General features: G+C 48.5%; 1 protein-coding gene across 1 annotated transcript in view; it reads left to right on the plus strand.

The window, feature by feature from the left end:
• The window catches only part of SPTAN1 (spectrin alpha, non-erythrocytic 1), a 60,565-nt gene that overhangs the window by 23,975 nt on the left and 13,449 nt on the right, over positions 1 to 23,141 (plus strand). Inside the window, exons 19-41 of the mRNA XM_081103921.1 lie at positions 26 to 148; positions 739 to 956; positions 1,782 to 1,874; positions 2,438 to 2,572; positions 3,722 to 3,870; positions 4,896 to 4,955; positions 6,031 to 6,229; positions 7,849 to 7,953; positions 8,435 to 8,458; positions 9,195 to 9,230; positions 11,555 to 11,602; positions 12,358 to 12,449; positions 12,720 to 12,864; positions 12,970 to 13,151; positions 15,163 to 15,262; positions 15,426 to 15,623; positions 15,721 to 15,867; positions 17,160 to 17,263; positions 17,368 to 17,530; positions 17,884 to 17,898; positions 19,466 to 19,597; positions 19,805 to 19,942; positions 20,830 to 20,934. Of these exons, the coding sequence (XP_080960047.1) occupies positions 26 to 148; positions 739 to 956; positions 1,782 to 1,874; positions 2,438 to 2,572; positions 3,722 to 3,870; positions 4,896 to 4,955; positions 6,031 to 6,229; positions 7,849 to 7,953; positions 8,435 to 8,458; positions 9,195 to 9,230; positions 11,555 to 11,602; positions 12,358 to 12,449; positions 12,720 to 12,864; positions 12,970 to 13,151; positions 15,163 to 15,262; positions 15,426 to 15,623; positions 15,721 to 15,867; positions 17,160 to 17,263; positions 17,368 to 17,530; positions 17,884 to 17,898; positions 19,466 to 19,597; positions 19,805 to 19,942; positions 20,830 to 20,934 (2,711 nt within the window). The remainder of the gene's footprint in view (positions 1 to 25; positions 149 to 738; positions 957 to 1,781; positions 1,875 to 2,437; positions 2,573 to 3,721; positions 3,871 to 4,895; positions 4,956 to 6,030; positions 6,230 to 7,848; positions 7,954 to 8,434; positions 8,459 to 9,194; positions 9,231 to 11,554; positions 11,603 to 12,357; positions 12,450 to 12,719; positions 12,865 to 12,969; positions 13,152 to 15,162; positions 15,263 to 15,425; positions 15,624 to 15,720; positions 15,868 to 17,159; positions 17,264 to 17,367; positions 17,531 to 17,883; positions 17,899 to 19,465; positions 19,598 to 19,804; positions 19,943 to 20,829; positions 20,935 to 23,141) is intronic.

Below are 23,141 nucleotides of genomic sequence, written 5' to 3' on the forward strand. Positions count from 1 at the left end.
GGAGGGTGATTTCTTGTGCTTTTAGGCAAAGATTTGATTGGAGTCCAGAACCTGCTAAAGAAACACCAAGCCCTACAAGCAGAAATTGCTGGACACGAACCCCGCATCAAAGCAGTTACACAGAAAGGGAATGCCATGGTGGAGGAAGGTGAGAGCTTTGCTTTTGTTCCCTTTTTAAAAATATATAATTTTATTGATTTCATACAGGAAGGGAGCGGGAGAGATAGAAACATTATTGATGAGAGATCCCCCTACTGGGGATCGAGCCCACAATCCAGGCATGTGCCCTTGACTGGAATCAAACCTGGGACCCTTCAGTCCACAGGCTGACACTCTATCCACTGAGCCAGACCAGCTAGAGCCTGCTTTTGTTCCTCTTATCCTCCCTCTCTGATGGTTCAGTGCATGGATTTGAGTCAGCCTGGGCTGTGGGGTTGAAGACTGTCTCGATCCTTTTCTAACTATTTGACCTTGACTAGACCTTAACCTCTCTGAGCCGGGGTCTCAGTGACTGAGAACTATGGGAATGCTTTTATTTTTATTTCTTTATGAGGAGGCAAAAATGAGCAAACCTATTAAAGGGTTGGAACCTGGGCTGCTCATGAATTTGGAAATATGAAGAGGCCTGGCTCACCAACATGTAATGACAGAAAGTGAACACGCCGGCCTTTTCTGTCCTGCAGCATGTCAAATGCTTTTCCCCGTCCTCCCTCCCCCTGCCTCCCCCCCCCCCCCCAGGCCATTTTGCTGCGGAGGACGTGAAGGCCAAGCTCAACGAACTGAACCAGAAGTGGGAGTCACTCAAATCCAAAGCTTCGCAGCGGCGGCAAGACCTGGAGGACTCGCTGCAAGCCCAGCAGTACTTTGCCGATGCCAATGAGGCCGAGTCCTGGATGCGGGAGAAGGAGCCCATTGTGGGCAGCACCGACTACGGGAAGGACGAGGACTCCGCTGAGGTGACCGGGTCGGGGATCATGGTGCTGCTGGGGATCCTGCCCCAGGGCTCGGGCTGGGAGGCTAGCGGGGAAAGTGACCAAGTTGGGAAGGTGCAGCGTCATGACTGATTCTGTTTCTAAGGCATCTAGGGTCTCTTTTTACTTTTTATGATGGGAATGCGGTCCTACTGAAAGGAAAGAGGACATTACCTATCACCTTCATTCACACTTTGCCGTTCTCGTGTCCTGTCATCCCTCCACCATATGCATGTATACATTAACACAGTGTTTTGCTGGGCCTCTGTTTTTTGACTGAAACTCTTACATTTTATTCATAAAAGTCTAGGTGTAGTCCCTGAAGCTGTTTTCTTGCCAGTCATCACAAAAAAACAAAATGTGTCGAGTATTGACATGAACTATATTTGGTTCTCCTAAAGATGGGAGAACTGGAAAGCTTAGAAAATGGTGGTGAAGAAAGCAGCACTGGCTGTGGCGAGGGGGGGGGGAGGGCCGGGAATGCCCTCCAGGAGGGCGTGTCCCCAGCCAGCTGTCTGATTGGCAGTTTATTTCCTAAGATGGTGATGGGTTCAGTCGATACTGTTCTTTATGTCTTCTTATGCATTTCAGATATTGCATAACTAAATATGTAAAGGCAGAGTGAAAAAATACTGTTAGGTCACAGTGAATATTTCCTCCAAATTAAATGTTTATTAAAAAGAGAAAGTGTAGAGCAGGAAGCGATCCAGTCATATCACTAAACAAGACTTCAGAGGGGGTGGCTCATTGGGTGATGCCGTTGGAGGAGCCTCTGGCACCTTCCACAGGGTCGGTGTGGTTTGGTTTCAGGCTCTCCTGAAGAAGCATGAAGCTTTGATGTCGGATCTCAGCGCCTACGGCAGCAGCATTCAGGCTCTGCGAGAGCAAGCGCAGTCGTGCCGGGTGAGTGTGGCTTCCCCTTCAGCGGTGACACGTTGCCAGGGGAGCCCGGGGACAGGCAGGAGCCAGCGTCTGCAGGTGTTACTGTCCTGGGCAAGATTCTTGTGGCCTTACTCTAAGGCTTATGAGACAAAGGTTTGTAGATGGTTTAAAATGAGATTTTTTTTTTTTAATATATTTTATTGATTTTTTTACAGAGAGGAAGGGAGAGAGATAGAGAGTTAGAAACATCGATGAGAGAGAAACATCGATCAGCTGCCTCCAGCACATCTCCTACTGGGGATGTGCCCACAACCCAGGTACATGCCCTTGACCGGAATCGAACCTGGGACCCTTCAGTCCGCAGGCTGACGCTCTATCCACTGAGCCAAACCGGTTTTGGCTAAAATGAGATTTTTAAAGACACCAGAGAGCTACAGTTCCTGAATCGGATTTTATTGGTAGCATCCTAGAATGCTCATAAATGTGTGTTTGGTGAATTTGGTACGGCTGTCGAAGTTGAATTCTGTCATGTGCTTCCATAGCATGTTATAAAGGTTCTTGGTTTAACTGTGTTTGCTTTTTAGCAACAAGTGGCCCCCATGGACGATGAGACTGGGAAGGAGCTGGTGTTGGCGCTGTATGACTATCAGGAGAAGAGCCCTCGAGAGGTCACCATGAAGAAAGGCGATATCCTCACCTTGCTCAACAGCACCAACAAGGCAAGGCAGCCTGGGCTTGCGTGTGTTTCCATCAGCAGCACCAGTTTTGCTCGGGTTGGGTGTCTGGGTTACTGTGTCTTTGTAAGATGAGGCTGGGTTAGAATTTGGAGTTTCCTAGTCAGTCTGCTTTAATATAGGTTTCTCTTACCTGTGTTGTGCATCATCACGAAGGTAATCGGTCTGTCTTCTTAGATACCCACAGGCAGTACAGTGACTCACAGCTGCACACTCCACACTCTTTCTTTGGAGGCAGCGTCTGCTGTATACAACTGCAGGTCTATACCTTGTACCTGTTGGTTCTTAATCTCAGCTGTATGGCTAGAGTGGATAGTCGCAGACAGCCGTGACGTCACCCCTTAGGCTCTGTCTTTTCACAGCTCCATGCTGCCTGGCTCTGTAGCCTTTCTTCCTAGACATTCTGTCTGACAGTGGCTCTGAAGTGAGGTGCATGATACTCCACATGTTATCTGACGCTCCCAAAGGCTGTCACCTCTCATCGTGGTCAGTGTGGACAAATGTCCCCAGCTGTTGCTAAGAACCTCCTTATTCCCACACCCCAGTTTTCCCTAGTCAAGAATTTGAGAAGACCCAGGATTGTTACCTTTCTGTTGGCGCTAATTTAACCCTAAACCAACACCTTGGTCCCCCCCCTGGTTTCCTCAGGAGAAGCATTATCCGATAGGACCTGCTATGGTGGTGGAAATCTAAGTGCTGGCTCTCCAGGAGTTACTACCACATGTGACTATTAAGCATTTCAAGTGTGACCAGTGCAACTGAAGTTTTTTATTTCATTCTAATTTGTTGAAATTTACAAGCCACATGTGGCTCCCGGCTGTAGCGTGGGACAGCACAGTTCTGGGCTCTAAGCCGAGGGAAGAATGGCCTTCATGTTGGGTGTCCTTGCTACTTAACTCATGACCTTCTCCATGCTCGACAGGTCACGAGGGGACCAAAATTTCAGTCTTTGTGCCAAGTGCTTTGACACTATCAGGAGATCCTCTTAATGTGATTAGAGTTCTCCTCTGTGCATGTGAGCGAGCGTGCCGACACACACACACACACACACACACACACACACACACACACGCCTCCTTGGTTCCTCCCTCCTCAGGGAGGAACTTGCTGTCACCGCTCTCCCTCTCCCCTCAGGACTGGTGGAAAGTGGAGGTGAACGACCGCCAGGGCTTCGTGCCGGCCGCCTACGTGAAGAAACTGGACCCCGCGCAGTCGGCCTCCCGGGAGAACCTGCTGGAGGAGCAGGGCAGCATCGCGCTGCGGCAGGAGCAGATCGACAATCAGTAAGGACCACACAGTCGATTGCAGAGGTCCTGGTGTCACTCGGGGCCCAATCGTAGCACCCAGGGGCCGAGGGCTAGGCAGCGTGCTGCGGCTTCGGGGGCCAGTGTTCTGTTGCCCGTCAAACTCGGGACATGCTCCTCCCCCTTTCCCCACGTCGCTTTTTTTCCCAAGAACCCTGTTCGAGCCGCAGATGCCTGACTGACGCCTTTATTTTCCGTTGTTTCTTTCTCCCCCACATTGTGAGCTGCTTTTACAAAACAGCATTTTTCTGAGCATTAAGATCTGAACCTTTGTCCTCCAGTTCAGGAGCTCCTTTCTCCCATTGCCGTTCAGATGTTCTGCAGCTCGGCCCCGGTAAAAGGCTGTTAAAGAGCTGCTCTCTCTGCTGTGGCTTACGTTCTGAGAGTGGGATTTACTTAGTGTTGGTCCTGTCCATTTTCCCAGAGCTGAGCCCCAGTGACCTGTGCCCCTCCTTTGGGACAGACCTAATTCCGCTAAGGATGACAACAGCTTTGGACATTTGGCAGAGACCCAGGAAATATGTTGGCACTAGAGTGTAGAATAATAGAGCTTTTCTGACCCTGATGGTCCCTGAAAAGATCAGTTATTTGTACACTTACAGATGCTCTGTTACAGTTAAGACAAGAGTGGGCCTATATCAAATATGAGAGCAGAAAAGTGGACCAAGCAGATGACTAAAGTTGCATACTTAGCTCTCAGTAAAATCGGATCCCCCGGCCTTGCTCTGAAGTCGCTGGTGTTTCAGCACAGGAAAGCTGACTGCCGTGCATGGCCGCCTTTCCAGCAAAGTGACGGCGAACTAACTTTGATTGAATCCCCCCGCTATTTCTGATTTACATGATTTTACTCATGGCCTGGCCTGTTTCCAAGAGCTTTTCAGTGACTCCCTAATTTTCCCCACTTGGTGCACCCACCATCCAGGCACCAGTCGGAGCTGCCGCTTCGCACCCCTGGGGGTGCGCCCCACTAATCTGCGCATGCCTTTGCTGTGCCCTCTGTGCAGGACGCGCGTAACTAAGGAGGCCGGCAGTGTATCCCTGCGTATGAAACAGGTGGAAGAACTGTGAGTAGGCGAAGCCTTGCTGAGCGCCTGTGTCCCTGGCTGTGCCTGCCCGTCCCCTGCCGCTTCTTGTGAGGGCGTTTGTTCGTTCAGAAAGGCCAGGTGGAGGGCGGGCCCGTGTCCGTGCCTCCGCTTCCGCTTGCACAGGTAGAGGTGTCGGTGAAGCTGTCAGTTGATGGCCGCTTAGCTCTTTGGTGGCTTCCTTGTGCAGTTGTATGTTCAGAGTGTTGTTGGGTCCCCCTCCTGTTGGCTTCTGTGGTGGGCCAGCAGCAGGCCTGACAGCCAGTCCTGTAGTGATCCTTGGTAGCAAGAAGGAAATGTTGTGCCTCTTGTTAAAGTGTTCTGGTTCTTGGTAACTCGTTGCTTTTTTATTTCATTTAGGAAACTTAAATTTGAGAATGAGCCTAATTTTTGTCATTTTTTGTCATCAAAGATAATAGGAATTTAGCCTTTTGTGTATTAGTTCCCAAGAGCTAGAATATTCTTGGGTTCATCTTAAGAAACTTTTCAACTAATCAGATGGTACAGATACTCTGTACTCTACCTGATTTTCCTTCTGAAGTTGCCAAAACTTCCTGAGAGGTAAATATATCATCTTAGAAATGTCCTTTTTCAGAGGTGCTAACATTCTGTATGAGGCTGTTTAAAGCCCATCTCCTTGGGGGCTGCTCAGAGAGTTGATTATAAGAGAGAAGAACTCTGTACATTCTACGCAGCAAACTCATCTCATCTCTCAGCTGTAGTTGCATGAACCCTGTGTCACTGTGCTGAACGCTGGGTTTCCGTCATTTGTGGTTATGATGTTGTCAGTGCAAAGTTGGCCCGCGGATGTGTGTGCCTGGCTGTTCTGGCCACCAGGGGTGAACAGAACATGGATGCTTATCCCGGAGGCTGTCGGGTCCTTAGGCTCTTCATCTGCGCCTGACACTTCATCATCAGGGCAGCCTCATTCCAAACTCATGGCCTTGGACCCACGTCTTGGAGACGCCTGGTGGTTTCCTTGATGTTAGGGACGTAGCCTCTGTAAGACGCTAACTGCCTTCCTTGCCCCTCTTGTCACCCTCTTGAATTACATCAGATACCGTTCTCTGCTCGAACTGGGTGAGAAGCGCAAAGGCATGCTGGAGAAGAGTTGCAAGAAGTTTATGTTGTTCCGTGAAGCGAATGAGCTGCAGCAGTGGATCAATGAGAAGGAAGCGGCCCTGACCAGCGAGGAGGTTGCCGCAGACTTGGAGCAGGTGGAGGTGCTGCAGAAGAAGTTCGATGACTTCCAGAAGGTACGGGAGGTCTTGCCGATGGGCCAAAAATTGTTTAAAGACTTGGTGCTCTTGATTTTTTTTTTACTGCAGGTTATTAGAATGAAAATAACATGTTATGTCCTACCATCTGTGTAGCTATTTTTAAATGCCTTTAACCCAAACTTTTCTTGGATATGTTTAGTTCCAAGGACATACAATGCAGTTTTCTTTACATGTTGGTTTAGGACTTTTCTAAACCCAAAATATAAAATGTATAAAAATGGGTTTTCTGTTTTGTTTTGTTTTTATTGATTTCAGAGAGAAAGGGAGAGGGAGAGAGAGATAGAAACGTCAATGATGAGAGAGAATCATTGATTGGCTGCCTCCTGCACACCCTCTCCTAGGGACCGAGCCCATAGCCGGGGTATGTGCCCTTGACGGGAATTGAACCAGGAGCCTTCAGTCCGTAGGCCGATACTCTATCCACTGAGCCAAACCAGCTAGAACTGTTTTTGTTTTTGTTTTTGTTTTATATTTTTATTGATTTTAGAGAGGAAAAGAGAGAAAGAGAGAGAGAAGCATCAGTGATGGGAGAGAATCATTGATTGGCTGCCTCCTGCATGCCCCCTACTGGGGATCAAGCCTGCCACCCAGGCATGTGCCCTTGACCAGAACCAAACCTGGGACCCTTCAGTCTGCAGGCTGTCACTCTATCCAGTGAGCCAAACCAGTTAGGGCCTGTTTTTTAATTGGGGTAAAATTCACATAAGTAAACTGTTTTACTTATTTTTATTTACTTTTTATTTTTTTTAATCTTTATTGTTGTAAGTATTACATATGTTTCCCTTTTTTCTCCTCATTGACCTCTTCTAGCCCCCCAGGCCATAAACCATTTTAAAGTGTACAATTTAGAAGCACTTGGTGCATTCACAGTGTTGTACCACCATCACCTCTATCTAGCTCCAAAACATCTGTGTCACTTCAAAAGGAAACCACGTACCCATTAAGTAGTTACTCCCCATCACTTCCCTGTCCGTGGCAACCCACAGATCGGCTTTTTTGTCTTTGGATTTACATATTCTGGACATTTAATATAAATGGAATCATATATTATGTGACTTTTTGTGACTGACTGCTTTCACGGAGTGTAATGTTTTCAGGGTTCATCCTTACAGCAATATCAGTACGCCACTGCTTTTTATGGCTGAGTAATAGTCCATTGTACCCACATGCCACATTTTGTTTATTCATTCTTCAGTTTAAAAGTATTCTTATTACCCATCAGAATAGCTGGGGGTGGGGGGAGCAGTTCTATCTTAGTGGCTGATATTAAAATTTCATCACATTTTTAAAACATTGTGTCCTCTCTCCCAAAGAGGTTTAAAACAATTTCCATCCAGTCAGAATAATGATTGGTTAACTACAGTTTATTAAATTGGAAACACACTATTTCCAATACCCGATTGTTTTTTATCTCCATTTAAGTGATAGTCAGGGTTTCCTGATTTATGTCACTATCGAGAAATAGAAAAACCTATTTGTAGAAAACCTATTAAACAGAAACTTACAGATGCAAAACTGTAGTTCCTGAATCCCTGTTGCCCTCCTTCTTTGAATTGCTCTCATGGGTCTTGGTTATTATGGCTTTTGCTTTAAAGGATCTAAAGGCCAACGAGTCACGACTAAAGGACATTAACAAGGTGGCTGAAGACCTGGAGTCTGAAGGTCTGATGGCCGAGGAGGTGCAGGCCGTGCAGCAGCAGGTGGGTGTGTGGGTCCTGCCCCGAGGGAGGCTCCAGGGACAGAAGAAAGCAACTCAGTTCTTCCCTCTGTTTTCATAGCCCAGCAAGCGGTGTTTTATACAGAGTTGTGGCCAGGGTGCAGGTCAGGACCCTGTGCGACCCGAACCATTTTGTTTCACTTCGTGGCCAATATCTGTTACCTTCACCCCACAGGGGAAACACACCGCCCTCTCCTTATGCCCATTAAATATTGTGAAAGTTGTTCAAAGTTTTATGACCTTTAACTAATAATAAGCTCCTGTATTCCTTTAATTAAAGGGTTTTACGTATAAACACTTAAGCTCTAGTAAATTTTAAGAAGTTCTTCTGGCCAGTTGCACTGTCTGTTTTTTTGTGGGGGGTTTTAATTCTCTCCTGTGTCTCCGGGTTTGACAGGAACGAGTATTACTGACTGAGAGATGTGTGTTCCTCTGATAACACTGGTTCCCCTTTTTTCTTGTAGGAGGTGTATGGCATGATGCCCAGGGTAAGTCCCAGGTGCTCCGTGTGGAAGTTGGACATGAGAAGGAATAGACCTGGGGAAGAATTTAGAGTCAACAGCCTCTTAAAGATTTCTGCTCTGACCCTCCGAGATGCCTTTTGTGTGTGAAAATCTGGAAAAGAAATAGCAGACATCGGTTTCCCCTTGCCATTCTCCAAAAGACCAAAAAGTTTTTATCTCTTTAGCTTTCTAAAAACGTTTTTTAAGTAATTTTACGCTTATTACTCCCTTTTTGTAAAAAAAGTGTGTTTTTATTAATTTATATTTTTAGAGGGAGGGGGAGAGAGAGGGAAACATCAATCCGTTGCCTCGCGTATGTGCCCCAACTGGAGATGAAACACAAAACCTGGGTATGTGCCCTGACCAGGAATCGAACCAGCAGCCATTCGGTGCACGGACAGCGCTCCAACCAGCTGAGCCACACTGTCCAGGGATTACTGTCCCTTAAAAAAAAAATCCTGTGAAAGAATTGTTGGTCGTTTTCAGATTAAATTCCCGCATTTCTTCTGCATTAAAAAACTAGAAGATTTCCCTTCCATTTGTTTGCTTCCTTTTCCTCAAGTAGCTTTGTGGTTTGCTACCAGCCAATGATAAGCTCTAAGTCACAGAGGAAAAGCTGTTTTGATTCATTTCTCTGTGGCCTCCCCACCATGAAAAAGCAAGTTGGGTGGTTTTGTGTCAGTTATGTGGCTGCCTAAACTCTTCCTTCTTCTTTGAACAGGATGATACTGATTCCAAGACAGCCTCCCCCTGGAAGGTAAGAACTCCTTTGCAAATAATCGTTTCCAAAGGTTTTGTGGGAACAAAAACATTTGATGTATTTTTCTGGTGGGCCTATTTCTGAGTATTCAGGCTTGTCTTGAGCTTTTAGTATTTTCTGGACTGTTTGGACTGGTTTCCTTCTGATTCTGGCATTACTTTCTTTGAATATGTTCTCTCTTGCAATGTGATACTTAATAGACATTTGTAAATTGTTCCCGTGCAAGTACTCACTATTTCAGTTAGATCAGTGGTTCTCAGCCTTCTGGCCTTTAAATACAGTTCCTCATGTTGTGACCCAACCATAAAATTATTTTCGTTGCTACTTCATAACTGTCATGTTGCTACTGTTATGACTCGTAATGTAAATATCTGATATGCAGGATGGTCTTGGGTGACCCCTGTGAAAGGGTCGTTCGACCGCCAAATGGGTCGCGACGCACAGGTTGAGAACCGCTGAGTTAGATGGTATTGATTACTGTTGGCGCTGCCAGGATGGACTTTGCAGAGGTGTACCACGTAGTTAGGCATGCTCCCACGAGTAGGGTTGCAGTGCAAGAGGGCATGACAGGAACCAGAAAGACTGAGGATGAGGAGGAGAGGAAGCACCTTCATCCTCTGCCTGCCTGCCCGCTTTCTCCTCTGAGCCCTGAGGGGAGATAGAAGGGGACATTATTTTGGACTTGTCCATGGCGCTTGCCCGGGAGTGCAGGGCGGAGCTTTGTTATGTGAGTGTTTGCAGCTGTGACTATGGGACCAGTGGCCTAGGTCCTAGACCCGGAGCGTCTTTCCTCCCCCAGCTCTGCAGCGATTCGGCACTTGGCTTATGGGCTGGCATTAGATAGAGCGGGTTTTTACTTAATGAAAGTGTGCCTTTCAGTGACGAGGGTGTGGAAGCCTCAAAGCAAAAGGCTTCCCACCACCAGCAACCCCCCCCCCCCCCGCCCTGGGGGGTGCTTCTCACCTGTCGCCTTGTCGGAGGGCTCGGTGAAGGGTGTGTTTCTCAGCCTTCCACCCTCTGGGCTCTGACTATCCTGCTCATTAAATAGGTTCCAAACTGGGTGGGAGACAGTTTCCCTTTAATTCCACTTCCTCCCCTTTTTTATATCTTCTTTAAATTATTTTTAAAGTACTTTAAATTATTTTTTTAAAGTGTGTTTTTATTTATTTTGGAGAGAGAGGAAGAGAGAGGAAGAGATAAAAACGTGGATAAGAGGGAAACATGGATCAGCTGGCTCCTACAGGCCCCTGCTGGGGATCCAGCCCGAAACCCTGGCATTTGCCCTCACCAGAAATCGAACTGGTGACCTCTTGGTGCACAGGTGGATGCTCAACCACTGATCACACTGGCTGGGCCAGTCCTAATTCTTACAGAGGGAAGTTCGATCAGCGATGCCAAGAGTGGGAACGACCTTATCAGTTGACCTCCAGGTAGTTTTTCTGCTGACAAGCATTCTTTCAGAAGTGTATTTCAGATGGCTTTGTCAATAGCAAAACTCTTATTTCTGAAAGGGCCGGAGACAGTGGTGTCTGCCTTCTGAATCCTATGCACACCCATACTGGTTGAAAATGTCCCCTGGGCACATCATAGGGGCATTTGCAATCCTGAGTCCCTGCATCCAAGTTTGTCCCTACCCCCCCAGCCCCTCCTCCTGTCTTACTTCCTGTAAGATTATGGGCATCACAGTGCAATGCCAAGGCAGTTTCTTTCAGGTAAAACTCGGGATCTCAGAACTAGGGATCTCTTTCTGAGATCCCAAGAGAAACATGGTTTTTAAGAAGTAGCTATGTTGACCAAAAGAAAGCTAATTCATTGGTTTACTTTCCCATCTCGTGAGGGCTGTTGCCCTTAAGTCAAGGGGACACTTAAAAAGAACTGCAACCCAGTAACCATAATTAGAAATTAAATTATTCATCTACTTGGATGTTAAAAACCGTCTCAGCTGCCAGCATTTGTGAAGTCGAATATGTTTTCTGGGCTGTTCTCCTGTAGTGTGGGCAAGAAAAAGACACTCACTGGCCTTTAAACGGTTTTTCTCTCCAAACACTTGTTTTAATTGTAGTTTTCACCATTTTCTTTTCACTCTTCATCAAGAAAAATTAATCATTGAGTGGGTCTAATTGTGCACTTGGGTCTTTTCATGGCTTTCTTGTGGTTGATACCTTTAATTAATGCCTCTGCTCAGAATTTTGACAGATTCCTTTAAGATCATTTTGGTTGACAATTGGGAACTAATGAATGGTACTTGAATCTCAGATTTCTGTCCCTTAATTGACAGACACTTGATTAGTTTTGCTCTTCTGCTTTCCTCCTCTACATAGTCTGCTCGCCTGATGGTTCACACCGTGGCCACCTTTAATTCCATCAAGGTAAGGAAGCACGCCAGCTCCCTGCCTCCCGCTCTCCTCTCCGCTTCCTTGTCTTGCACGCAGCTCTTGTCCTAACTAATGCGTGAGCTGTAGCACGCGTCACTCTCCTTGCTCTGAGGGTGTCCTGGCAAATATTAACTCTGCTTGTGCACCAAGGTTCACTTTTCCACCAAAAACTCGCCAGGTCTTACCAGAGTTAGCCTTCCCGTAGGTTCCAGTAGGGCCTGGAGCTGCAAGGACGGCTGTGGCTGTCCCTCTGGCCTCCTCACAGCAGAGGTTGAGCCTCCCTTTCTGGACCCGAGGGTGGCTTGTCTCCGGCATACAAAGTCCGCAGCGCTACCGCGCTTCTCGGGCCTGGTGATGGGACAGCGGGCTCCTGTGCAGGAGCCGTGGGCTCTGAGGTTTGTCCGCGAGGCAGTCACGTATGAAGCACTTGCTCTGTGTTGGGTACTGGCCTGGGAGCTGACAGTGAGGATGAGCCAGCAGCATCTCCTGCTGTTTCCAAGGTGATTCCAGATCAGGGATGGAGTGTTCACGCCGTCGGACATGGCTAGCTGTGGCAAGGTTCTGGCCGCCTGGATTTTGCTGTAGTTCTGTACAAATGTTTTCAACTGGGAAGGTTGGAGAGAGAACATTCTCTGTGCCCCAGCCTTTCCTTTCATGTGAAACCACCAGTTTTTTGGCCCTTACCCCAGAGTCTGGGGAGGCCTAACAGAGAGGGGTTGCCAAAGAGCTGACGCGTCACTGTCCTGCAGGAGCTGAACGAGCGGTGGCGGTCCCTGCAGCAGCTGGCCGAGGAGCGCAGCCAGCTCTTGGGCAGCGCCCATGAGGTGCAGAGGTTCCACAGGTGAGCAGCAGCGCAGGGCTGGGCGGGGACACTGCCACGTCCCCACACCTGCTGACGTTTCAGAGTAACAGCTGGAGCTGGTTGGCATTTGTGCTCTGGCCCCTGGGCCTGGGTGTGACGGGGCGGGTGCTTGGTAAATCCTGCTGAGGGAGTGAGCGTGTATCTGGGCTTGGACTAGTGGTCCCCCTGACAGCTGTGCCCGTGCCGGCTAAGAATAGTCAAGGCAGCTGTCTCAGCACTGACTGACGTGAGCGTGTGTCTCGCCTGTAGAGATGCCGACGAAACTAAAGAATGGATTGAGGAGAAGAACCAGGCTCTAAACACAGACAATTATGGCCACGATCTGGCCAGCGTCCAAGCCCTGCAGCGCAAGCACGAGGGCTTTGAGAGGGACCTCGCGGCTCTCGGAGACAAGGTGGGAGGCTGCAGAGTCCTCTTCTGCATTTGTGCCCGAGGCAGCTCTTAGGTTCCTTGGAGCAGAGCCCCTGAGTTCTTGCTTTCTCACGCCCTCCTCCCCTAGGTAAACTCCCTTGGGGACACAGCCGAGCGCCTGATCCAGTCCCACCCTGAGTCCGCAGAGGACCTGCAGGAGAAGTGCACCGAGTTAAACCAGGCGTGGAGCAGCCTGGGGAAGCGTGCGGACCAGCGCAAGGCCAAGCTGGGCGACTCCCACGACCTGCAGCGCTTCCTGAGCGACTTCCGGTAAAGCACGCAGCGTTCACTCAGCTCCGGGGCAGGAGACCTCTCAGGGGTCATTTCCTTCAAACTGCTGACTGCCAGAGAGGCAAAAATCAGTCTCCTCTTCGCCAAGTGCGCGCGCAGAGGCACACACAGCTCCCTCCCCTGCCAAGCGCCGTTTCTTCCTTAAACAGAGTTTTCACTTCGTATGGATATGGCTTAGTCTTCTCCATTTTCCTTATTTAGAAACATTTCAAGTCTGCTGAGAAATGGAGAGAATTAACAGTGCACACCCAGGATACCCTTCACCTGTCCCTAACTTTTTGTGGCATTTGCTTTATCTCTAAATCTGTGCTTTGGTTTCTCTGAACCACATGACAGTAGGTTGCAGGTGCCTGGTGTTTACCTCCAGTCCTTCAGCGGGCAGCTCCTGGGAACAAGGCCTCCTCCTGCCTGCGTTTGGACGGCCACTAAGAAACCCCGCACTGAGACAGCACGAGTTGGTTAGGCTCGGGCAGTCCTTCCAGTCGTCTCAGGTCTGCCCCGCAGGCAGGGCTTCCGTTTTGATGGAGGATCCAGTTGAGAGTTACTATCTGCATTTGGTAGGCTGGTCGCCGTCATCTAGAGCAGTACCCCTCTGCCCTCGGTCACTGACCTTTCTGAAAGCCCAGGGCAATCCTCTTGTGGAATGTCCCATGATCTGGGACCACAGTCTTTTTAAGGCTGCGTAGCCTTCTACTTGTTTAGTAGTACCATTTGGGACAGACGTTTCTTTTGTATGTCTTTGTGCTAACGGTGCTCGCACACGCTCCTGTCTTGTGTGTGTTTGCCGGGGCGTGTCCTCTGCTGGGATGGGAGCAGGCCCGTGTGCTCTTCGCCTCCAGGGCCTCTGGTAGGAGGTCCCGGTTGTGTTTTGTTTTCTGTGAAGTAAAAGTCATGAAACGGTCACTTCAGTGTATTCAGTGTCATGCAGCCACCATGCATGACATGCAGTGTATTCAGTGTCATGCAGCCACCATGCATGAAGCTGGATTACATGCATGGACCTCGGACCTTTAAGGCTCAGTCCTAAAGAAGCCACTCTAGCTTTGAAACTTTCATCACCCTAGAACATGGGGAACGTCCGGCCCGAGGGCCGTATAAGCCTGAGAAATCATTTGGTCTGGGCCCGCTGAGACATTAGGGGGTGAGTTAATTAAATGTTTGACCAAATATAGCAGGCTAAAATATATTTACTGATTTCAGAGAGGGAGAAAGAGAAACATCAGTGATGAGAGGAAATCATTGTCTGCCTCCTGCACGCCCCACACTGGGGATCTAGCCCACAACCCAAGCATGTGCCCTTGACCAGAATTGAACCCAGGACCCTTCAGTCTGCAGTCCGATGCTCTATCCCCTGAGCCAAACCAGCTAGGGCTAGCAGGCTGATTTTTAAGTTGATAATTTTGTGTGGCCCGAGGCTGATGTTACAAACATCCAGTGGGCCCTTGACAGAGAAAAGATTCCCCACCCGTGGCCTAGAACACCCAGACCCATAAGCAGTCACTCCCCCTGGACTCTGCCTCATGTTTCCGTGGACTTGCCTTTCTGGGTGTGTGAGGTAAAGGAAGCATATGGCGTGTGGCCTTACACATGGATCTGTGTGCCCGTGTATGTGGACATCTGTGAGAAGCTGGATTACATGCATGGACCTCGGACCTTTAAGGCTCAGTCCTAAAGAAGGCGTTGTCATTGAAGCTGTAACCACGGCTCTTGTCTCTGTTAGAACCTATTAATCCGTGGGATGGAAAGGTTCTTAGTTATAAACCTATTCATTTTTCCTCGAAGGAATTTTGTATTTTTTAAAAATATGTCAATAACTTGAACAAGAGGCTTTGACATAACTTTGCTCAGAGATCTAGCCCCATTTGGTAGATTGACTGGATTCACCCCAAATAGCCTTCTGAGACAAGAGTTGCTAGTTCTCTCTTTCCTGGGCAGCAAGCCTGCTTGCCAAATAATGTAATGACTGCTCCTCTGTGGATCTGGTTTCCAGGGATCTCATGTCTTGGATCAATGGGATACGAGGTTTGGTGTCCTCAGACGAGCTAGCCAAGGATGTCACCGGAGCTGAAGCTTTGCTGGAACGACACCAGGTGGGTAGACCTGCCTGCTGAGGAGCAGAGACTTGGTTGCTCTGCTGGGCCAGGAAGACCTCAGCGTCCCCCCTGCCCCCGTCACCCTTTGTTGTGAGCTGGTGGTTGACATTAGAGTGAGCATCTTCTGCCGGTTACCTAATCCCTTCCCTCCTCTTGGCAGGAACACCGGACAGAAATTGATGCCAGGGCTGGCACTTTCCAGGCATTTGAGCAGTTTGGGCAGCAGCTGTTGGCCCATGGGCACTATGCCAGCCCAGAGATCAAGGAGAAACTAGATATTCTAGATCAGGAGCGTGCAGACCTGGAGAAGGCCTGGGCGCAGCGCAGGATGATGTTGGACCAGTGCCTGGAACTGCAGGTGAGTGCGCTGGGGGGTAGCTTCCTGTGTGCCCCCGGGGTTTGGGCCCGGGGTTTCCTTGCCAAAGGCTCTGCCTTCTCACTGTCTCGCCCTTTAGCTGTTTCATCGGGACTGTGAGCAAGCAGAGAACTGGATGGCCGCCCGGGAGGCCTTTTTGAATACAGAAGACAAAGGGGACTCACTGGACAGTGTGGAGGCCCTGATCAAAAAGCATGAGGACTTTGACAAAGCCATTAATGTCCAGGTGAGGCCTTCGTACCTAAGAGTCTGAACTGGATTTTTCCCGATTGACATCTTTTTTGTTTGGTTGGTTTTTATTCTTTTTTTTTTATCATTATTGATTTTAGGGAAGGGGGGGTGGAGAGAGAAACATCAATGTGAGAGAGCTACATTGATTCAGTATCAAACCCGAAAACCTGGGTATTGTGCCCTGATTGGGAATCGAACCGTTGACCTTCTGGAATGACACTCCAACCACCTAAGCTACACCAAACAGGGCCCAATTGACATCTTTTTTTTTTTTTTTTAATAGCGGGGGGGAGAGAGAGAAACATGGATGGGAGAAACATCCATCGACTGCCTCCTGCACACCGCGTACTGGAGATTGAGCCCCCAACCTGGGCATGTGCCCTGACCAGGAATCAAACTGGCACCTTCTTGGTGCATGGGACACTCAACCACCTGAGCCACACCGGCTGGGCCCAACTGACATCTTCGATGGCTTTTCCTCCTCTACTCTGTTAACAACTAGAATAAAAAGTAGTTATTGGTTTGATTAATTCAGCTGGAGAGCCCTGGCAGCTTCCTCAAATGACAGTGCTCGACACTAACTCCATGAAGGAAGCAGCGTAGCCAGGAAATGAGTTACACCAGTAGTTTTCTTAACTTCACACCGACATTCTGAGGTTTTGGTCATGGGGAAGCCACAGGGAAAAGGTTATTGAGAGAGGGAAGAAGATAATGGGGCCTGGCCATTGTGTCTCGGTTGGAGCATCGACCATACGCCAAAGGGTCCTGAGTTTGATCCCGATTGGGGCACGTGCCTAGGTTGCAGGTTCACTCCTCAGTGGGGGGCATCCAGCTGGTGTGTCTCACATCGGAGTCTCTCACACATAAACACTAGCGTCAGTAAACATCCTTAGGTGAGGATGGGGGGCGGGATTAGGGGTAGGGTTAGGGAACACACTAACAGAAATCAGAAAGAGATAAAATGCTTTGATTTATAAATCACTTTGTTGAAAATCTGACCACCTTTTCCTCTTAGGCCTTGTTTTGTATGTGACATTTACTGGTTCCTAGCCCCCTGCCCCACCCCAGTGTGACCTGGAATCTTGAGTTAAACTCTACTCTAGTAATGATTGAAATCAAGCTTTCTTCTGGCTTTTTACACTCCTCCTTCTAAAGTGTCAGTGTATTCTGATCCTGCACCACTAGTTCTTGGTCACCCAAAATAACCGCGCTCTGCGCGAGACCTGCAGTCCAGGGCGGGCAGAGCCGCCCCGCCCACCCTGACCTCACGCCTCCGCTTGCCCACAGGAGGAGAAGATTGCCGCCCTGCAGTCCTTTGCTGACCAGCTCATCGCTGCCGGCCACTATGCCAGAGGCGACATTTCTGGCCGGCGCAATGAGGTTTTGGACAGGTGGGTGCTCCATGGTGCTGACCGATCCCACCAGGCCGGTGGGGGAGCCCCGGCCAGTCCTGTTTGAGGGGTGCTCACGTTGGGTCTCTGTCTCTCTTGCTCAGGTGGCGACGTCTTAAAGCCCAGATGATTGAAAAAAGGTCAAAGCTGGGAGAATCGCAAACCCTCCAGCAGTTCAGCCGGGACGTGGATGAGATCGAGGCTTGGATCAGCGAAAAATTACAGACCGCAAGCGATGAGTCCTACAAGGACCCCACCAACATCCAGGTGAGCCGGACCGGCTGGCTGTTGTCTCCCAAGTAGCCAAGGCCCTTGGGTAGGTTGTGTTCAATACGGTGTCTGTGAGGGGGGGACGCCTGGAAAACAAGCTCCTGGTGCCCATGGGGAAGCCATTGAAAATTGTCCTGATAAGTTGAGCTGGTGCGAAGTTGTCAACTGCTCTGTCTCTATTGAAATGGTCCGTATCTGCTAAAAAGTCTGTAGAGTCCCCTTCTGTTTGCTGTCCCCAAATGTTCAGCTTCCCAGGGGAAGTGTGACAGCAAAGTGAGTTTCTGTTGAATAGCTGATTGTGTGTTCACATCAGTGTACTGAACTCTTGTTATTTCACTCTGTTTTTGTAGCTTTCCAAGCTGCTGGTAAGTTTTTTTTGTCTCTCAAAGTTTTAGTTAAATGCGCTCCAGTATTTGTTTTCCGTATAGATTCTTGTTACCGTGGTCACATGCAGTCTGCTGGTGTCTCTTCACCCATCCTTCCATTTCTAATCATCCATCACACTCCATTCAGGTGTCCCTGTGGGCTGTGGCTTTCTCTGTTGTCATTAGCCTGCACCCCTCATTCCCTGCCCCTCTCTCAGCATATCAGGGAGGCAAGTTCTGTGCAATGTTTGATTTGGGGGGCACTAGTTGACTGCTTTCTTTCCAGAGGGGCTGCTTTTAAAAAATGAAACAATCAGCTTTTCTGTGTGGACGTGGGCTCGTGGCCCTCAGTGGCCTAGGGCCGTGGGTCTAGGCGGGGTGAGAGTTTTGTGCTGGTCACGGGAGAGGGACAGTGCGGGATCCTCAGAGAGGCAGACGATCTGCTCCCAACCCTAAGAGGAGCCAGCGGGAGGGGCTGAGCAAAAAGTGGGCATTACCCACGGAATGGGGAAAGGGACGTTTCCATCCACATGGAGCTCGGAAGTTGCGTACGTGGATGGAAGAAATGACGAAGTAGAATAGATGGGATTCGAAACCAAAGAGCGATCAGAACAAGAAGAGGGAAATTGGGCTTGGTCAGGACTTGGGGTACCTGAGACCTTGTTGCTCTTGTTCCGAGGCACAGGCACCTGGGGACACGGCAGGGCCACTCGGTGTCAGTGCTATGCTCAGCCAGCCAGGTGGCTCCATCCTTTGGCAGTTGCTGCCCCTGAAATGAAACATTTGATGCAGAATTCTTCCCCACCTGTACTGCTTTTTTCTTTTAGTTCTTTTCCCCCCAAATAACATTCTCCATGAGACACTGCGTTTCTCACCCAGAATTGTGCCACAGCTATGTCCTCGCACTTGTCTCTTGTGTTCCCGTGCCTCCTGGTCCTTTGTGGTTTAAAATAAAACACTGTTAGGCCCCAGGATCAGGAGCCCATCCAGCATCAGGAGCCACCACTCCCAGCCCTCTCTTTTCTTAGCAAAGCGAAGTCCCTACCTGGACTCAAGCCTGGATTTTTACAACATCCAGGTGTTCTGATAACGACAGCTACCAGATGAGAAACCAGCAAAGCCAGTCTGCCACAGAGGGTCAGCCGGCCCTCCACGCAGTGCTCCGTGGTGACGCTGCCGTGGATGATGGGAGATCTGTATGTGTCATTGTCAGCGTTCTGTCCACTAAGGAGAACGTCGTGGATGGAAATTGATGTTCAAGTAGATTCAATACTTCGATTGGCCATTGAGATCTTCAGCAAAATGTTAGAAAGTATATAATTCCAGGACTTCACTCCCAAATAGCCAGTCCTGTATTTAAGATCAGCTCAGCTCACTGTTCTGAGCTGGTGCCCTTGCTTCCGCTGCCCCAGCCCCTTAAACAGCCACAGGTTCTTCGGTTGCCTTCTCTCAAAATGTTGGCACTTGCCCCCAGATCTTTAAGTTTGCTGCCACTCCCTTCTGAGAGCCCCTCCCCCCTGGGAAGATGTGAGGACCAGGCTTTGAAAGGTGGTTTTGGTGTTTTTAGAGCAAGCACCAGAAGCACCAGGCCTTCGAAGCAGAGCTGCACGCCAATGCCGACCGGATCCGCGGCGTCATCGACACCGGCAACTCCCTGATTGAACGCGGGGCCTGTGCCGGCAGCGAGGATGCTGTGAAGGTAGGGGCCCCAGCTCCACGCAGGCTCAGGGACAAGAGGGGCTGGTTTCAGCACATCAGAAGGCTTCGGGCTGCATACGATGGGGACACGAGTGAGACTGGCTGCTCTGAGTGTCTCCCCTTCTCCTCTCAAGTGTGTCAAGTCGGTTTTAGCAGAGCAGGTCCTTCGTGCATTTCGCCATCTCTGAGGGCTCCTTCTCTTCCCCAGGCCCGTCTGGCTGCCTTAGCTGACCAGTGGCAGTTCCTGGTGCAGAAGTCAGCTGAAAAGAGCCAGAAACTGAAAGAAGCCAACAAACAGCAGAACTTTAACACCGGAATCAAGGACTTTGACTTCTGGCTCTCCGAGGTAACGCTGAGATGTCTCGTCATTTTGGATAGTAGTTCAGTCAGCAAACGTAAAGCCATGGAAAGTCAGGGCTCTCCCCATCTCCCTTTTAGCAGAAATCTTCACTATCAGATGAGAGCTGTGCAGGGCTGGGAAGTAGTGCGAAGGGATGCTTAGAGTAGAGTAAGCTTATTTGTGATGGGCCTTGGACTAGAGACCCCTCCTCCATAGGGAGTGCAGTGAGCAGGAAGCCAGAGTTAGCAGTGTGCTCTGTGGGAGAGTTGGAGAATCCAGAAAGTGTAACAATAGCCATGTTTAGAGCCCACTGCGCTATCCATGTCTAGTCTGTACATATTCACTTGAATATTTGTGTGGCTGTATTTTTATATATAGTTGGGCTCACGATGTAATTTTTATTATGTATTGGGAGTGTTATCCCCAAGTCTAGTAATTCCTCCTAAACATTTGAATAGCTACCCAAGTCCAAGTTGTGCCATCATGTCAGCATTCCCATGAGGTTGGACATTCAGGTCTTCCAGGTTTGGGGCACTATACGTTGTGCTGCAGTGAGCGTCCCTGTGTAGTAATCTCTGCCCACGCTGCTAGGCCTTCCCTTGCAGAGTTTCCTTGAAGTGGAATTGGTCTGCATTTTGCCATCAAACCACTTTAAGGCTCAGTGGCCCTGCCTTAAGCTGTAGCATTTGAACTCACAGGCGATTGAGGTTTTGATTGACAGAAAGAGAGCATCTTAGGCCGTGTGGGCTGATACAGGCCGAGCATAACAGTAACGTGTGATTGAGAGGTGTGTTGCCCTCCAAACTAAGACCCGAATAACAGCTGAGCAGCCGGGTTTTCCAGAACTCAGCGTGCACCATACCGTAGCCTTTCCTTTTGTCTTTCACTGCCAGGTGGAGGCTCTTCTGGCGTCTGAAGATTACGGCAAAGATCTGGCTTCTGTAAACAACTTGCTCAAAAAACATCAGCTGCTGGAGGCGGATATATCTGCCCACGAGGTGAGCAGAGGGGTGGTCAGGCCAGTGTTTGGACACGGTTGTGCATTTGGGACAGGAGAGGAGTGTCTGTCACTCCAAGCCGAGGGCCTCAAACATTGTAGTCTTGGTCTTGGGGCCACTTTATACTCAACGTTATTGAGGGGCCCTGAGGAGTGTGTGGGCTTTATTTATCAGTATTCATCATTATTAAAAGTAAATAAATTTTAAAAGTTAAACTGTACTAATGCATATCAATGGGTTACATACTGTATGACTTCATTTGTATAACACTCTCGAAATGACAAGTTAGAGGCGGAGAACAAATTAGTGGTTGCCAGGGGTTGGGAATGGGGAGGTGTGCAGCTGTAAGGTACAAGGAAGTTCATTCGTGCTAACAGAACGCCGGTGCCTTGGTTTTGGTGGTGATTACACACATCTACACATACGATAAAATTGCATGGAACAACACGCACAAATGAATGCACGTGGAAAAGGGTGGAATCTGAGTAAGGTCGGGGACCGCTTCCAGCAATGCAGGGGAAGGGCTGGTGTTCTTGTGCTGTGGGAGACACTACAGTGGGGAGAGGATGCATAACCTGAGCTGTTTTTTGCCACTTCCTGGGGAATCCGTAAATTTATTAATTAATTTAAAATAAGCCATTACAAGTTAACATTTTTATGAATTATAACTGAGTTTTTCCAAAAACAAATAAAGCAAGAGTGGCATTGGTTGTATTTTTGCCAATCTCTTTAATGTCCAGCTTCATAGAAGATGGCTGGCTTCCCAGAGCTGCTCCTGAACTCAGTTAGTTGTGGTGTGTCATCTGAAAATACAGCCTCACACAGGTAGTTCGAGAAGGGAGCCATATTTTAATTCAGATAATTAATGTGAATATTTGCTACTACACCAGACTCAGTAAGTGGTCGTTTCTTAAAGGTTAGTTGCAAAATGGACTCTTAAGCTTTACCGGATTTTATACTGTTTTCTATTAAAATGTACTGGTCCATGTTGGACTTTGAATGGATCTTCTTTTTTTAAAAATATATTTTTATTGAATTTTTACAGAGAGGAAGGGAGAGAGATAGAGAGTTGGAAATATCAATGAGAGAGAAACATAGATAGCTGCCTCCTACACGTCCCCTACTGGGGCTCAAGCCTACAACCAAGGTACATGCCTTGGCTGGAATTGAACCTGGGACCCTTTAGTCCGAGGGCCAACACTCTATCCACTGAGCCAAACTGGTCAGGGCATTGAATGGATCTTTCACCCGTGCACGAGTTACAGAGTCATTTGGAAAATACTGGTTCGCTGAGTTACGTAGATCTTCTAAATGTGGAAACATTTCATTATATCATTGCACTAGTTAACATCACAACCAGTCTCAACACAAAAGTCGTGCCCACTGGAAAGCTGACAAGCTCATAGAAGTAGACAAAAATTTTCCAAAATTATCATTTTCTCATGAAAATTTTATCAGCAACAAACTCAGGTGTCCTTAAAGTGACAGATTCACTTTTATTAATCTCAACACAGTATTTGTGAGATCCCAAAGCCTGAGTGGCCATAGTTTGTCTGTTGGTTACCTTCCAAGTGAAGTGGTGTCTGTGAAAACGTGGCTCGTGAGCTCGCACCACGTGCTTTCCCAGGACAGTCGTTGAACTTGAGTCTGCCGCAGAAGTGTGTGCTTTCCCTTTGTCACTCAGGCTTTTAAGTGACATGGACTCAGGGATATTTAGTACAGTTGATGGCTTTTGCTGCTTTTTAAAATATTTTTTATCATAAGTTTGTTTTAAAGAGGCAGCTTATAATACATACAAAACATTTTCTAATGGTAGGAGTTTGATTATATCACAAAAGATATATAAGTCAGCCAGAAATCCTAAAATATTACTCCATAGTATCATATCCAAGTGTGCAAAAATGGATAATATTATTTTGATGAATTTTGAATTCAGTCAACTGCTAAGTCACAGGATACAAGATCTGGGTTGAACTTTTTCTTAAATAGTTTGCATAGGCAGTCACTGGTTTGCTGGGCAGTTTCCTGTCTTGTCAAGTCCCTGACGAGCAGGAAGCGGAGGGGTACCAAGCAGTGCCCAGGTCCTCCGTGAACTGCGCTGCTCCTGCTGCCTATGGCAGTGGCTCAGAAGCAGGCGGGCAGTCAGGAGAGGGGGAGGAAATCCCCGTGACAGGCTGGCAGAAAACAGCCAGTGTGCTGTTTCCACA

This window comes from Myotis nattereri (genome assembly GCF_964212035.1).
Source record: "Myotis nattereri genome assembly, chromosome: 12".
NCBI lineage: Eukaryota > Metazoa > Chordata > Mammalia > Chiroptera > Vespertilionidae > Myotis > Myotis nattereri.